The 15,588-nt window shown below is 48.7% G+C and overlaps 1 protein-coding gene across 1 annotated transcript in view; it reads left to right on the top strand.

Moving 5' to 3' along the window:
• Window positions 1–945: 945 nt before the first annotated feature.
• The window catches only part of VWF (von Willebrand factor), a 121,714-nt gene continuing 107,071 nt past the window's right edge, over window positions 946–15,588 (top strand). Inside the window, exons 1-5 of the mRNA XM_045826343.1 lie at window positions 946–1,121; window positions 2,305–2,359; window positions 3,829–3,993; window positions 11,694–11,796; window positions 12,092–12,300. Coding sequence (XP_045682299.1) covers window positions 2,305–2,359; window positions 3,829–3,993; window positions 11,694–11,796; window positions 12,092–12,300 — 532 coding nt within the window. The 5' untranslated portion in view covers window positions 946–1,121. The remainder of the gene's footprint in view (window positions 1,122–2,304; window positions 2,360–3,828; window positions 3,994–11,693; window positions 11,797–12,091; window positions 12,301–15,588) is intronic.

The raw sequence follows: 15,588 nt of genomic DNA, 5'->3' as shown, positions 1-15,588 counted from the left end.
GTGCCTAGAATCCCACAACGAGAGTCACCTTCCTCCCCTATTTTCTGAGCTACCTCTTTTTGAAGGAATGAATTTAGCAGATGATGTTGAAAATTAGGCTCTTGGGAATTGGAGATTGAGAAGAATTGGTGTGTGTGTCTCTGTGTGGCATGTGGTGTGTGTGGTGTAGTGTCTGTGTGCATGGTGTGTGTGTGGTGAGTTTGGTGTGTGTATGTGGTGTGTCTGTGTGTTTTGTGTGTCTCTCTGTGTGTGGTGTGGTATATGTGGTGTGGTATGTGTCTATGTGTAGTGTGTGTGGTAGGTGATTGGTGTGTGTGTGGTGTGTTTGTGTGTGTCTAAGATCAGGAGCTGAGTGGTAGAAGAATCTTTGGGAGGACTATCAGAATTAAACCATCCCAGCCATCATTTTACAAAGGCCTGGACTTATGATGGGACCCCTCATCTTTAACTTGCCCATTAACCCTGGCCAGGACCCAAACGGACTATTTTTGTCAGGGACCAGGACTGGATCATTCATACCTAACATGGACAGGAAGCATTAGTTCTCTCCTTCCGCCAGATATGGCAGCTAAATTGGCTCAGGTTGAGGTATTTTCTCAATTTCCCTGAAATCTGGCCTTGGAAACTGGATCCCAAAGCTTGTTGATCTGGTCTGGATTCCTGCCTTGCCTGATCAGCCTGCCTGGTCATTCCGTCTGTATGGGGAGGACTAGGGGCAGGGTGTTGGGGGGCATGGGGAGGGTAAGGCAGCTCTTTATGGCAGCTGCCAGGAGGTCTCCCACCAAACTGTTCAAAGCCTTATCGGCTTGGAGGTGTCTCTAATACCATTTCCGTTCATTGTTTCCTGTTGGTCATTAAGAGGAGGCCAGGCCCCTGTGTGGCAGTTCACTGCTATTGTGGTGGGAAAGGGGGGGTTGGTGGACGTCACTACTCGGGCTTTATCTGCCTGGCTGCGGGAAGTCTGCAGCCCCTGGGTCACGGAGCGGCAAGCCAGGGCAGAGCCGCAGCAGTCCGGTCAGCGCAGCAGCTGCAGGGGAGCATGGCCTAGGGCGGCGGCACCGCTGTGCGGCTGAGTTTTCCAAGCACCTTGGAGATACCTGCAGCCCCATTTGCAGGGGAAGGTATGGCCTTCTGGGAGGAGGGCTGGCTCGGTTGTGGGATAAAGATCAGGACTGATCCCTCCCTCTGGGGAGCTGGGGTTCTTACTCCCTAGTCTAGACAGGCTTTGTTTAGAGGGTGATTCAAAGCCAGGGACCATCCTAATTCCCCTCCTCCCCTTACCCCTGGGACATCCTGTGACTGTCTCTGCTCCTGCCTGGGCTTTACTGCTTGTACTGTCCTGGTCCTTATGGGGAGCAGCCCGATGTGCCTGTGTGTGGGGAGACTGCAGGAGAAGACACCTGCTTTGGGACCAAGACTTGACCATAACTGACATCAAAGTGTTCCTTCCACAGTTAAATAACAGACTGGGTTTATTCTCTTTGTTTGGCCTAATGGGACATTGAGTAGGAAAGGAGTCACCCCCAGTGAATCCCAAGTGACAGACTGCACTTAATTTAACAACTTTTCCACAGAAGATGGTGCGACAGGGACCCTAAGGGACGTGGGGTATGTATGCTCTGCCAGCTAGGGCCAATTGTCGCTCTCTGGCGGGCCACACCACGGGTACCTTAGTCCAGGCCCCGGGCTGCTGGACTCCTCTGCATCTGTCAGATCAACGCGGCAAACACTGTGTGAACATTTCTGGGTGCTGGGGATGGAGATGAGTGAGGCACTTGTGGAACGGTGTGGTGACTGCCTAGGAAAAGTCCCTCATTCTTAAGTGTTCTCCGAGTCGGGGTGTCTGGGGTAGGAACAAAAGGATAAGACAGTTCCAACCCCTAGTTTGCTGCCAAGTATGGAAGGATGGAGAGGCAAGAAGGAGTTAGGTGCTCATCGGCTCTTAGCTCCCACAGGTACCCTGGGAAATGAGAGAGGCCAGGCTGGCCTGGAGGCGTACAGAGAAGGCAGAGCCCTCCTCCTCTGTCTGGCTCTGAGACTGCTGCTCGGGAAAGCGTGCTGGGGGGCCTGGTTCATAGTGATTGTTACCCTTGGGCCTGGCCCTGGCCAAGGTTTTTTTTTTTTTTGCGGGGGAGGGGGAGACAGCACTCCATGTTTGAAGGCAAACATGGGCTAATGAGGATCAGTATTTTCTCTTGCTTAAAAAAATAATGTCCTTCCCACTTCATGAAGAGAAAGTAGCACACACCAGCAGCCATCTGTGTGGAGAGTGGTCACCAGTTCATTTCTCCTGCTTCTCTGCAGATGGGTTCTGCCAGGCTTGCGAGGCTGCTGCTTGCTTTGGCCCTCACCTTGCCAGGTAAGTACCAAAGTGCTCCTACTCTCACTCCTGCCCCAGGGCCATTGGGAACAACCCTCTTCCAGACGAAGCAGGTGTGTGTGCAGCTCACCTAGGTGCCCACCCTGTGCCAGGCTTGTGCAGGCCCTGCCAGAGTCACTGGTTGCCTGGTTAATTCCCCTTGTGAAGGTTCTGCAGGGCCCCCTGCCCCTGACTTGTATTGCTCAAGGAGCAGGTCCCTGCAAATGCCTTCTCCAGTTGGGGAATGAAGAAGTACAAAGGCTGCACAGGGGAGAAGGACAGGGGAGAAGGAATCAAAGACGAGGATGGATGACGAGTTTTAGAAGGGGTTGTGGAGGTCACCTACTTGAATCTCTCAGAGCACAGGCGAAGAGACTGAGGGTCAGAGAGGAAAAATGACTGCTCAGAGTCCCATGGAGCCGAGATCCCAGGCCAGCACTCTGTCACTGTGCTGCACTGTCTTCCTTCTGTCACTGATATTCTGAGTCTGTGACTGGTAGGAGAGACCTTTTTCTGACCCTGGCCTGTCTCCACATAGACCACTCAGACCGGCATCGTCCAGTCTGCTGCACACAGGCTAGTCTGGGACAAAATGTACATGGGTCACACCCCTACATCTTCTAGCTAGGTGGGCCCTGTGCCAGGGGACCCCGAAAACTTAAGAGGTTTTCTGATGTGGTCCTCCACCTGCCAACACACACACACACACATGCACACAGTGTGGGGGTGGCAGGAGGGAACCCTCAGAGTTAGCATGTGACCTGCAGGAGTTAACACTTCATAGATTCTATGTGTTAGGCACATGGGCTGATCTGCTTAGAAGTAACAGATTACTGGTTGATGTGCAAAGATGCTCATTACAGTCTATTTATATATCAGAAAATTTGGAAAAATGCTAAGAACCTAATAAAGGAGGTTATACTATATGCATTTAGATGCAAAGTATAATGCAGTCACTAAGTATCACATTTTGGAAGTATACGCAATGTCATGATAAATTTTTGACAATATTGAGAGACTGGTTGTAGTTTGCACAGGATGATCACGATTTTGTAAAACCCCCTACGACTGTGTATATGCTGTAAAACAGAATAGAAAGATAAACACTAAAATGTTAACTCTAGCTATTGCTGAATGTTAGTAACAGGTGATTTTAAATTTTAAATTTTAAATTTTCTGTGATTTTCTTCTGTATTCTCCAAATTTTTTATAATGAATGTGTATCAGATTTCAGATGGGTATGTAAATGGCATTAAACCAAATAGATTTCCTAAAAACAACTGTTCCTCCATTGTTCCTATGAGTCCTGGGTCATATCTGGGGCCTGAAAGCAACAGCTTCCATCTCATTTAGGATGGAAAGTACTTCCCCACAGCCCAATTTCTGTGAGATGCAGCCTCATTTCTATAAGGCTAGAGTGCTTCAGTCTGGTGGTTCCAGCTGTGCTCACCTGTGGCCTCTCCCTCCAGGGACCCTTTGCGCAGAAGGGACTCTTGGCAGGTCCTCGATGGCCCGATGCAGCCTCTTTGGAGATGCCTTCATCAACACCTTTGATGAGACCATGTACAGCTTTGCCGGAGACTGCAGTTACCTCCTGGCTGGGGACTGCCAGAAACACTCCTTCTCGCTCATAGGTGAGTCTGGGGCGCTGGAGGGAGGAATACAGAGCGGGAGCTGGCTGAGCTCAGCCCTGGCATGTGGGGGCCCTACAGGCAGGGGGAGTTTTCCTTACAACAGTGTGTGATCTGGAAGATCCCGGCAGAGAGCACGGTGGGGAGTGGCCTTTCCCCTTGGATCCCCTTGGCTTTTCCTTGGGTCTCTCTTCATGGAAATCTGGTGGGATGGAGAAAGTCCTTATGCTTCTCCAGTGATTATGCCCACTGCTCTGGGTCCAGGCAACACCCTGGGAGCTCCAAAGCATCAAGAGGAATGATGGCTCAGAAGGTGCTTTACCACAGAGGCCCTAGCAAAAGGAAAGGATCATTCCATGTCCTTGGTGGAAATCAGAGCCTCAGGCCAGTGTTGAGCACTTCCGGCATTCCTGGAAAAGTGCTGGCACTATGCCTGTGTCATCTCTGCACCTCCACAGCTGTTCTGAGATGCAGGGGCAGATATAGTCACCGCTGTTTCCAGATGCAGACCTCACGGAGGCTGATTCTCCCAAAGGCTGGCAGATAATAAAAGGAGGACCTGGGTTTTGATCCTGGGTTCATCAGGATGAAGGAACTTTCCCCCTGTACTGAGGGGAGAGGGCACTTTCCAAGGCTGGGAGTGAGGCTGGAAGCGGTGACAGAAAACTGTGGTTTGGTGACCTTCCCACTCTAAGAATTCATCAGATGGGGAGACGTGGGAGCGAGGGATGCTACACTACATAGCAAAGGCGGGGGCCTCAGCCCTGGGGAGGCTGAGATAGCAATGGGCAGCCCCGCGGCGGGGAGAAGGAGAGCAACCCCACCTCTCTAGAAAGTTGAAGGCTGAGGTCCTCCCACCTCAGGTGGTGCCAATGTTTATTTTAAGTGGATTTCTCTACCTTGGAAATCATGGTGCACTTTCTGGAACATGAATGGAACCTGAGAGCATTGTGCTATGTGAAATAAGTCAGACAAAGACAGACACTGTATGGTCTCACTTATATGTGGACTCAAAAAGCAAAACAAAGCCCTGGCTGGAGTAGCTCAGTGGATTGAGCGCGGGCTGCAAACCGAAGTGTCGCAAGTTCGATTCCCAGTCAGGGTCATGACCCCCAGCAACCGCACATTGATGTTTCTCTCTCTCTCTCTTTCTCCCTCCCTTCCCTCTCTAAAAATAAATAAAATCTTAAAAAAAAGAAAGAAAAACAAAACAAAATAATGTGCCACCAAACTCATAGGAGAAAGAGGCCAGATTTGTGGTGACCAGAGGGGGAAAGTGAGAGGGGTGGGAGAATTGGGTGAAGGGGTTCAGAAGGTACACAGTTCCAGTTATAAGACAAATAAGTACGAAAGGTATAATGTACAACATGGTGCCTGTAGCCGACACTGCTGTATGGTGTACTTGAAAGTTGCTGAGAGGAGATCTTGAAAGTTCTCATTACAAGGAAAAAATGTTTTTCTTTTTTCCTTTCTTTTTCATCTATCTATCTATCTATCTATCTATCTATCTATCTATCTATCTATCATCTATCTATCATCTATCTATCTCCTGTAAAAATCATAGTGGAGATGGTACAGACCCTTTACCTGAGATGTGTCTGGGGGTGTCCATGGACATGGAGGGTAAGCAGAAAGATTTTAAAAGAAGGAAATAATGACATCCTCTCTACCCCATGACTTTGAGCTTCAGTGGTATTTCCAGGCAATGGGACCCTCTGGAGACCCTTGGGTGCCTTGGAGGGGTTGCTGTCTCGACTTCATAGTGTTTTAACTTGGCTCTGCTGCAGACTCCTTATCCTGCAGATGGTTTGTAGGCAGTGGAATCTTAGTACCAGGCACAGAGTTCACATTCTGGGGTCAGGGGCTTGAGCAGCATGTTGGAAAAGCCCCTTCCCCTACTTAAACGCAACTCTGGACCCCTCCCCCATAAGGTAACCCTCCTAGTCAGAGGGACTCAAGCCAAGCTGGTGCCTCTGGGCTGTACTGTCACCTCCTCCAGGAAGCACACCCTCCCTGCCAGCTCTGCACTCTCCCCGGCCCTGACCACTCTGGCCTGCTCCAGCACTGGGCTCATCAACTTGTGCTGACCGGCAGTTTTTGTCCCCTAGGACCTGGTAGCTCAGTCCCCAGCAGGAAATGGAAGCATAGAAACCAGAGTAGGAGTCAGAAAACCTGTGGTCTCTGCTCTCCCTCCCCATGGAGTGTCCTCAGGGGAGTCACACAGTGTCGCTCAGCCTCCCTGTCCTCCCTTTAAAATGCAGATCTGGGAGGAGCAAGGCAGATGTGTGTTTCCGCCTGTGAAGTGCTCCCCAAACCTTTATGCTTGAACGCAGCCACCGTAACTCAGGATGTGCACTTGCTGGACATGAACTTCATAGAGATGAGGGGCTGCTGGGTGCTTGCGGGCATTTCTGTCAAGGTTATGGTGACATCCACCCCCTCCTCAGCATACCCGTGTGGGTTTGTGTGGAGGCCTGCCTCTCAGGCCATCCTCTGGGCTTCATGGCCAAAGAGGGGTCCAAGGGCTGTGTAAGGCCTCTCTGTGTCAAAACATCTCAGTGGGACCCCCCCGCCCCACCCTCTCCCTGCCCCTGGGTCCTTACTCTGATAACAGGCTGCTCTTGTCAAGTGTCCGTTTTCTGCAGGTCATTTTCCTGGACCAGGATGTGGGTCAATCACACGTTAATGTAGATCAGGTTAATTCCCACCCCAAATCGTGCTGCTAACCTCAGAGAGAATGTGGCTACTGGTTCTGTTTTTGGTGGAGGTGGTGGGTCGGGGGGGGGGGGGGCATTGGGAAGAAATAATCCGAGGAGGCTGGGCCTGGGGAGGGAGGGTTGGTTCTGCTTCTTCAGCAGCCCTGGGGCCAGGGGCAGGGGCGCGGTGGGCTTGGAAGCTGTGGGTCGGTTCCGTGAGCACGACTGCGCCCTCTCGCACATCTCTGCTCCATTGTTCTCCGATGACATCCTGTTTTCTCAGTCCTAACTCATAAATTCCCATTCCTCTCTGAGTGTCTGTGGACCTTGTACACATCCTGAGTGAGGTGTTTATGTCTCCGGCTGAAGGACCACCGGGTGCAGAGGGGAGGCCTTTTCCTTGACCAGGCCCCTCCTGACCAGACAGGCTCCAGGGTCTGGGGCCAAGGCCACCAGCACAGGGAAAAGGAAGAGCCGCCACGAGTCCTGCTTGAAGAGACTGCCTTGTTTAGGCCACACTGCAGGATCTGGCACCCAAACCGGCCCAGAGAGAGCCAGAAACCACCAACAGCGTGCTGAGTCACTTCCCCAGTGTGAGCCCTCGTCTCCTGGTCGGTAAATGGCATCAGACCAGATTTCTGTTTCTCAGCGTTTGGATAATGGTCACCTGTATCAGAATCACAGGAGCGGAGGGTGAACTGTTCATTAGGAATGCAGGTTAGGGTGCTCCACACTCTATTGTCCCCACAGCACTTGGAGTTGCTCTAGCTCCAGTCACCAGCCTGCACCCCAGGCTGCTGTCTCTCCAACATGTAGGGGGTGGGGGACCTTGTTCCCCACCGAGCTCCTCAGTCACTGAGTTCAAGAGGCACTGGGAGAGTGTCCCTGGTTTGCTTCAGTCTCTTGGGGTGGAGGCCCAGCCCATCTTCTCTTAGCAGCTGCAGGAAGTGTTCACCAGCAGATAGGTGCAGTGTGGGAGTTGCCCCTCCATACCCTGCCCCTCCCCGGGGCCCACAAGCAATTTCTAATGGCTTGTCTTCCTAATAGCTGCACATTATCTGATTCCCTTGAGTTCTGCAGGGAGGGAACAAAGCAAATAAAGTAGGATCTGGAGTTCTCCCCTGCATTAATGGGTAACTGAAAACATAGCACTCAGATGTCCTGCTAGGCAGCTTTGTGGTACAGAAGGAGATCTGGACTCAGGGTCAGAAAACCCCAGGGTGGGCTCTACCCTGAGTTAACAGTTTGTAAACTAACTATTATCACTGGGGTGATTGTCCCCCAGAGGACGGTTGGCAGTGTCAGAACATTTTGGGTTGTCACAGTTGTGGGTGGATGCTGCCGGTGGGTAGATGTGGCTAATACCCTACTATGCACAGGACGGCCCCACACCAGAGGAGTAGCCGGCCCCGGCTGTCCACAGTGCCGAGGCGGGGCAGCCCTGCCGTCAGTGTATGCTTTCTTCACCTGTGAATTAGAGCCAGTCTAGATCAGCGGTTTTCAGACTGAGCCATGCCCTGTGAGTCACCACATGAACTTACTGGTTGTGACCAGCACTTACAAAGTAAGAGCAGTGAAGCAGAAGACACCAGAAAGCATCACAGTGCACGGCACACGGCGAGGGTCATGTTACTATGTGAACTGTGTGAGTGTGTGCACACTGGGCCATCACGTAGATTGTGTTTTTACTCTGTTTTCTGGGGGAAAAGGCTTTAAAGCCACTTGTTTTGTTGATCTCTGAGATTCATAATGACGCTACAGTATGTTTTTCTGAATTGAAGACTGCTCCAGGGCACACTTCCAAAAATCCTCTTGCTGCCCACCCCCCCCGCCTCAGATGAGGATGGACTGCATTCGGGGCGTCAGCAATTCCGGGGGCTCCTTGTGGTGCAGTCCTCCCTAAGGATCCCAGTCCCAGCCCCCTGTCACACCCCTGCCCCTAGGTGGGTGACGATCCTGTGCAGCCAGCCAGCCCCACGTCCCACTGAGATGCGGCCTCCAACACCGCTCGGTGGGTGGTCAGCCTGCCTCCTCCGCTTCCTAATGCTGATCTCTCCCAGGGCCACACAGAGCCGGCCCTTCAAATGCTTAAACCAGCACCCAGCCTGAGTCCCAGCTCTGTCATCACTCACTAGCTCTGTGATGATGGGCAAGTTACCCCGAGCGTCAGCCACCTGGGTGGACCTGAGTCCCATGGTCCCAGACTGCCTTCATCATTTCCGTGAGCAGGTCAGGGGCTTCGTGCAGCAGCACCCGTGGTGGGAACCTTGGGGCCCTGTCTCACATTCCCCTGGTCTGCTCTCGTCTGACTGTTGTTTCTCCTGCATTCTTGGCTTGTCTAGCCTCTCAGGCTCTATCTTTCCACCTGGTCATGAGTGACCTCTGGGCTTTCCTATGCCCCTGCTCAGCTCTGCCTCCTGGGGAGCAAGTGACTGTTTAGGTGACTTTATATCCTGGAAGGCCTTGAAGAGGGACAGCTATGTAGCTGCAGGGTGGCGGCTTACCTCAAGCTTCCGGATTGTATCCAAAGTCTTCCTTACCCACCCTCCATCCACACACTCCTGGCTGGCTTGTTCTCACGGTCCTTTCTGAATTTCCATGAAGGTGAGGGAGAGCCTGCTGGAGGCAGAGGCGCCCAGGGAGGCGCCCAGGGAAACAGGGAGTCCTCTCCTGTTTCCAGGAGTGAGAGGCCTTTGGCTCAGAGGCCACATGCTGGGGGAGTTACCCAGTGGTGAAGCAGTCACAGAACCACCCATCCCTCTGCTCTGAGGCTGGGGGTGGAGGTCTGGGAGAATTTTACTGGTAAGGAGATGGGTTCTGTGGTCATTAGGGACCCAGACACCCGGCCTCTCAGGTTCACTCCTGTACCCCCTCCAGCGGGCGGGTGGTGGATGGAGCCAGCTCACTCCAAGCTGGGGGTAGTGTTCAGTGTCAGCCTCCACAGACACCCAGGAAGGGATTTAGTCTTTGGTCCGCTGCAGACTGGGGATTGTTGCCAGGCTGTTCCATTTGTTTGTGTTTTCAATATTTTATTGTGGACATTTTCAAACACACAGAGCAGGACAGTAAACACCCATATACTTACCACTCAGATTCTACTGTCCACATTTTACTCTGTCTAGTTTTGTGTGTTTCTCTTCAGCTAACTTCTGGCTGTCCGACAGTTTGTTCTACGTTTTAAAGATGTGCTAGCTGCAAATACCGTGGTCAGTGGGAGCGCCGGGCAGGCAAGACTCCTTAGTCAAACAGGACGAAAGCCTTTTACCTTGGCTGGCACCTCCTGTGACTCCTGACAGCTAGTGTGGAGCGCTGCAGGATGTGGCTGGTGGACTCTGGGCCTTTCCTGGTGGCCTCTGAGCTGCTAACGCTATATCATTCAAGGCTCTGTTCTTAGAATGGGCTAGTTCAGCGATTTTTAACTGGTACACTGCAAGAATGTTTAAAACGTGCAATACATGACCCTTTACTCAGGGACACTGACTTCTTCTCCCTTAGATTGTCAAATAAAAAATATGACAATGGCCAACACAATAATAGCCATCCAGTGTGAATGAATCAGAATTATACATATTTTTGGTCAGATTGGCAAAAAATATATATATATTTTTGGTGTGCTGTAGAATTTTAGCAACAAGTTTATGTGTGCCATGAGATGAAAAAGTTTGCTAGTCACTGGGCTAGGTCTTTACATGTGACGACCCTCACTGAAATCTCACCATGAACAAGTCTACTTTCTGGCTCATCCAGGTTGGTCAGGAGTGTGTGGGGGTCCCAGGTGGCCCCTGTCCTCAGGCCCGTATTGGAGAACGCCCCTCAGACCGCTGTGGGGCTGTGAACTGAGGCGTCCCCTTCCCTCACTCTCCTTATCAGTGGCCCCAGCTGTGGCAGCAGGACCTCACGCCAACAAACCTCCCAAGTTTCCTGGACTTGGTTCCACAGACATTCTTGCTTCCTTTTTTTGGCGGAGCTGGAGCCCAACCTCCCCAGACCCCAATAGGGGAAGGCCCATTCCTTCATTTCCAAGGTCAACTTTCCAAGTGGGCCCTATGCCCCATTTCCACAGGAACCCCAAGGCACTGCACCCCCCACCTTCCCCCTCTTCTCCCAGTATTCTGTCTCTCTGTCCTTACTGGCCGTCCTCAACTTCCCTGCTTCCATCAGCTTCTCAGCCTCTAAGGCCCGAGGTCAGACTCTCCCCTGTTCCTCTGTCTCCTTCATCTCCATGGCTGCTCTTTGAATTCCAAGGGCCCTGCATGAGGGACAGTTGTCAGAGACTAGCTGTGGGACAGCAAGGTCTTTGTAATGATGCAAAAGTGTTTCTCCACCTGTTTTTCTGCTTTCATGTCACTGCCACCACCTGTGTCTCTGTTGTCCCTCACAACCAAACCATTGTCACGTAGCCAGAGACTATTTTATCATGTGTTTAGCTACCCAAACATCTCCAAGGACAAAACCCATTATTGATTGCATCTTTATTAAGTTCCCCAAATGGAATGAATGACTTGACCTATAGATTCTCTAAACTTCTCCCAGAGAATCAAAATCAGTAACTTGAGGTGGGACTCATGAATCTCCATTTTAAACAAAGCACCTTTTTAGGGCTAACCTAAGAAAAACACTTTAAATAATACATGCTACAGTACCTGTTAGAAATAACTTACTTTGTTGCTTTTATTTGCTACCTTACAATATTTTTAATAGTTGCATGCTCCTCTTATTTTTGTATTTAGGTTGTAAACTCCGAGAAGGAAGAGGTCATATGTTTATATTTTGCTTCTGAGAAATATAAGGGACTACTAGAGGCCTCTGTATCCAGAAGACACTCGATGTTTTAGATGAATAAGTAGATGGGTGAGGAACAGTATTTTGGAGGAGATTTTTGTTGTCCATTCGTTACATCTTTTGTGGGAAGTATTCCACTCAGATAAGATTATAGAGATGATGATTATGAATAAATGTATTGACTCTTCTGGATAATGACCACTATCATTGACTCTTGTCTTTCAGGAGACTTCCAAAGTGGCAAGAGAGTGAGCCTCTCCGTGTATCTTGGGGAATTTTTCGACCTCCATTTGTTTGTCAATGGTACTGTGCTGCAGGGGGACCAGAAGTAAGTCAAAAGCCCAAAACGTGTGAATGTGAGAAAGCCCTGGGAACCCCCCTTGCATGCACTGTCTCATCTTTTAGATGAAGAAGCTGGGGCCCAGAGAGAGGAAGTAAACATGTCCCGAGGAAGCCGGTGTCAGGGCTGGGTGAGAGCCAGGGCTCCCAACTGCCGGGCTAGGCCCTTGGCCACTTTGCATCATAGCCTGAACCCTTTGCCTAGGGTTGGGGTTGAAGGGTGGGAGGGACAGCCAGAAAATATGTGAGAAGCCCACTTCCTGAGCTTACCCTTGTCCCTCCAGTGTCACCATGCCCTATGCCTCCAACGGGCTGTACTTAGAAACTGAGGCTGGGTACTACAAGCTGTCCAGTGAGGCCTATGGCTTTGTGGCCAGGATCGATGGCAGCGGCAGCTTCCAAGTCCTGCTGTCAGACAAATACTTCAACAAGACCTGTGGGCTGTGTGGCAACTTTAACATCTTTGCTGAAGATGACTTTAGGACTCAAGAAGGTAAGCTTTTCTGGGGTGCTGTTTCCTGGGGGCATGGTTATGCTTGTAACTTCACTGTTCACAAAACCTTCACTATGGCTCCGCCCCTGGCATGCCCATCATCTCCCTGTGACCTCACCTCAATGGATCCTGCCATCCTTGTCTCTTAGCATTCCATCTCACTGCCTAGACCTCCCGTCACACTTGATCTTGGAGCTCCTCAGACCCCACTTGGTTTGACTCTGAATTCCCTATAGCAACTTATACATGGTAGATGGTTGGTAAGTGCTGGATGGTTTGAACAAACCCTCCTGAACCACCACAATGGAGATTTATGGGTGAAATCAACACTGCCCCCCCAACTATTTATGTAATTGAAATTATCAAAAGAAGATTACAGATTAATCTTTTACAGTTTATGTGTGTGTGTGTTCATAAGCAGTAGAAGGTAACATGGACAAAGTGAAATACACCATGAATCTTTAATCCTTTTTTTTGATAATTTCAATGACATAAACCTTTAATTAGTGATGCTCCCTTGCAAAAGCTGAACATTTGCATGTGTTTTACTTCTTCCTTATCACCTGGTTACCCTCTGATTAATTAGTGTGCAGAGAAACAGTTGACTAGGCCTTTCATTGGACTGAAAAATAGTAAGAGCTCTTATTTCTGTCTTCCCTAGCACTGATTTCTCAAACTTTTTATCAGTCAATATGTATGTTTAAAGCTATGAATTTTCCTTAAGTACTACATTAGCTGCACCACACCAATTTTGATGTGTAGCACATTTTCATTTTCATCTAGTTCTATGAATTTCCCAATTTCCATTTTGAGTTATTTCTTAACCATAAAATGTGTTGAAAACTTTCAAATGTTTAGAATTTTTAGTTATCTTTTATAACTAAATTTATTTCTCAGTTAAATTAGAAATTTGGGTATGTTTGTTTGTGGCAAAGTACCTGATCTTTTTTGTAATTGTTCTATGTATGCTCCAAAAATGTATTCTCTGATCACTGTAGGATTCTACATATACTTATTGAATTAAGTTTGTTAATTGTGTTAATCAAATCTATATCTTTTTAAAATCCTAACTAGAGGACATGCTTATTGATTTGGGAGACAGAGATAGAGACAGAGATAGAGACAGAAATAGAGAGAGAGAAACATCTATATGAGAGAGAAACATCGATCAGTTGCCTCTCATATGCACCCCTAGGTATTGAATCTGTGACTTAGGTGTGTGCCCTGACTGGGGATTGAGCCCTCAACCTTTTGGTGTGTGGGATAACATTCTAACTAACTGTGCCTCTGGCCAGGGCTAAAGTGGATTTTTTTTTATGTTTCATAATTTTGGATTGTGAGCTCATCTTTAGAAGTGTTTTATATTAATTTTTAATATGGAGTTACTGAATCTCACAAGAGGTATAACTTGGAATCTCAATTATACTTGAAGCCTTTCCCACAACTGTAAATTCTCAGAGACGTTTTCTCTCCTAAGCAGAACCCAGACCAAAGAAACAAACTTTTATTATTTCCCTGTTTCTCAGAGTGGATTTTTTCTTGTCAGCTTTCTCATGCAGAGAGCAGCCCTTCAAGAGTCTCAACTTAAGACTCTGGAGGGGCATCAAACCCACCTCCCCAAGTCATGCAGGCCCCGGACTCATTCCCATCTCCACAGAGTTGTTAAAGCTTAAGCGCCTTCATTGGCAAGAATGTTACCCTCATTCTAACACCCTGTAGTCAGAACATCAAGTCACACTTGACAGTTCTATTTTTCAACTTCCTTTCCTTATTCTTCCTTCCCTCCCTATCCTTCTTTTTTGGTCTCTTGTAATTCTCTATGTTTTGTGTGTGTGTGTGTGTGTGTGTGTGTGTGTGTGTGTGTGAGATTAACTAGGGATTCCATAGGATATTTGTTTTTTGTTTTTATGCAGTGGCACATTTTAAAGATTTTTAAAATCTGTTGTATAATAAGAAATAAAACTAGCCCTAAGATATATTTTCCTTATTCCAGGCTTTAAAGTTTAAAAAACTAAAAATAGGACCTATGATACCAGGGAAAAGGTGCTGCTTATTGTCAAAAAGTCAGGGCTCTGGTGACATTTTGGAAATCATTCTCAGAGGACTGTGGCTTTAGGCCTATTTGGTTGGTAAAGATTCAACAAAAATAGTTAGTTAACCTTGCTTCCTGGCATCATGGAAGTCAGCCTGGCTGGGCCTTCACTTTGGCTCGCAGGGACTTTTCTGTTAGGGAGAATATCTGTAGTTCTGTCTATTAGATATCCCCATGCCTCATTTCAGATTGAGCTCCTAGAGTTTCCCTTAATGGAAGGTCAGGGATGGAAGGATCTTGGAGGCCATCCAGTCTAACCCTTCATTTTTTTAAATAAGTTTGTTTTAAAGATTGTATTTATTTATTTTAGAGGTGGGGGTGGGGAGAAGAGAGGGAGAGAAACATCAATGTGCAGCTGCCTCTCGTGTACCCCTTGTTGGGGATCTGGCCTGCAATTGAGGCATGTGCCCAGACTGGGAATTGAACTGGCGACCTTTTGGTTCACAGGCTGGGGCTCAATCCACTGAGCCACCCCAGCTAGGGCATTACATGTGAAGAATTGAGCACAGAAGCATGGTGGGATCAGCCCCAGATCACGTAGGGTAACTGAAGGAGAGCTGAGACCAGACCCCAGAGGTCTTGAATTTCTCCAGGGCTTTCCCCATCCAACACAAAACTTCTCTTCTGCCTCTTCCTTAATATGGTGTATTAGAAAGTGAGCTAGCTTATGTGGCATGGAATAGCCAAGAACCTAGAGAGCAGTACCTATAACAATGCCAGGTGCACATCAGAAACTCCATAAATTTAAGTTCACTTCATTTTGGCTTCTCCCATGTATTAATTTTCTGCAGTTACCGTCTAATTACCACAAATTTGATGGCTTAAAACCACATAAATGTATTCTTTCACAATCCCAGCAGCCCAGAAGTTCAAAATCAAGGTGCTGGTAGGACTGTATTCCCTCTGGGGCCCAGTGGGAACATCTACCCCTTGCCTCTTCCAATCACTGTTAGCAATCTTTGACTTGTGTTAGTATCCTTCCAATCTCTGCCTCTGTCCTCACATCACCTTCTCTCTGTGTGTCTCTGCTCTCCCTCTGCCTCCCTGTTAGGGACGCATGTGATTGCCTCTAAGGCTCACTCAGGTAATCCAAGATAAACTCTTCCTCTCAAGATCTTTAATTTAATCACATCTTTTGCCATATAAAGAGATATTCACAGGTTCTGGGAATGAGGAAGTACCTGTATCTTTCGTGG

The sequence above is a fragment of the Phyllostomus hastatus genome, unplaced genomic scaffold, assembly GCF_019186645.2.
Source record: "Phyllostomus hastatus isolate PE091 unplaced genomic scaffold, TTU_PhHast_1.1 phas_scaffold_755, whole genome shotgun sequence".
In the NCBI taxonomy this organism is placed as follows: domain Eukaryota; kingdom Metazoa; phylum Chordata; class Mammalia; order Chiroptera; family Phyllostomidae; genus Phyllostomus; species Phyllostomus hastatus.
This window is presented reverse-complemented; position numbering and strand designations above follow the sequence as displayed.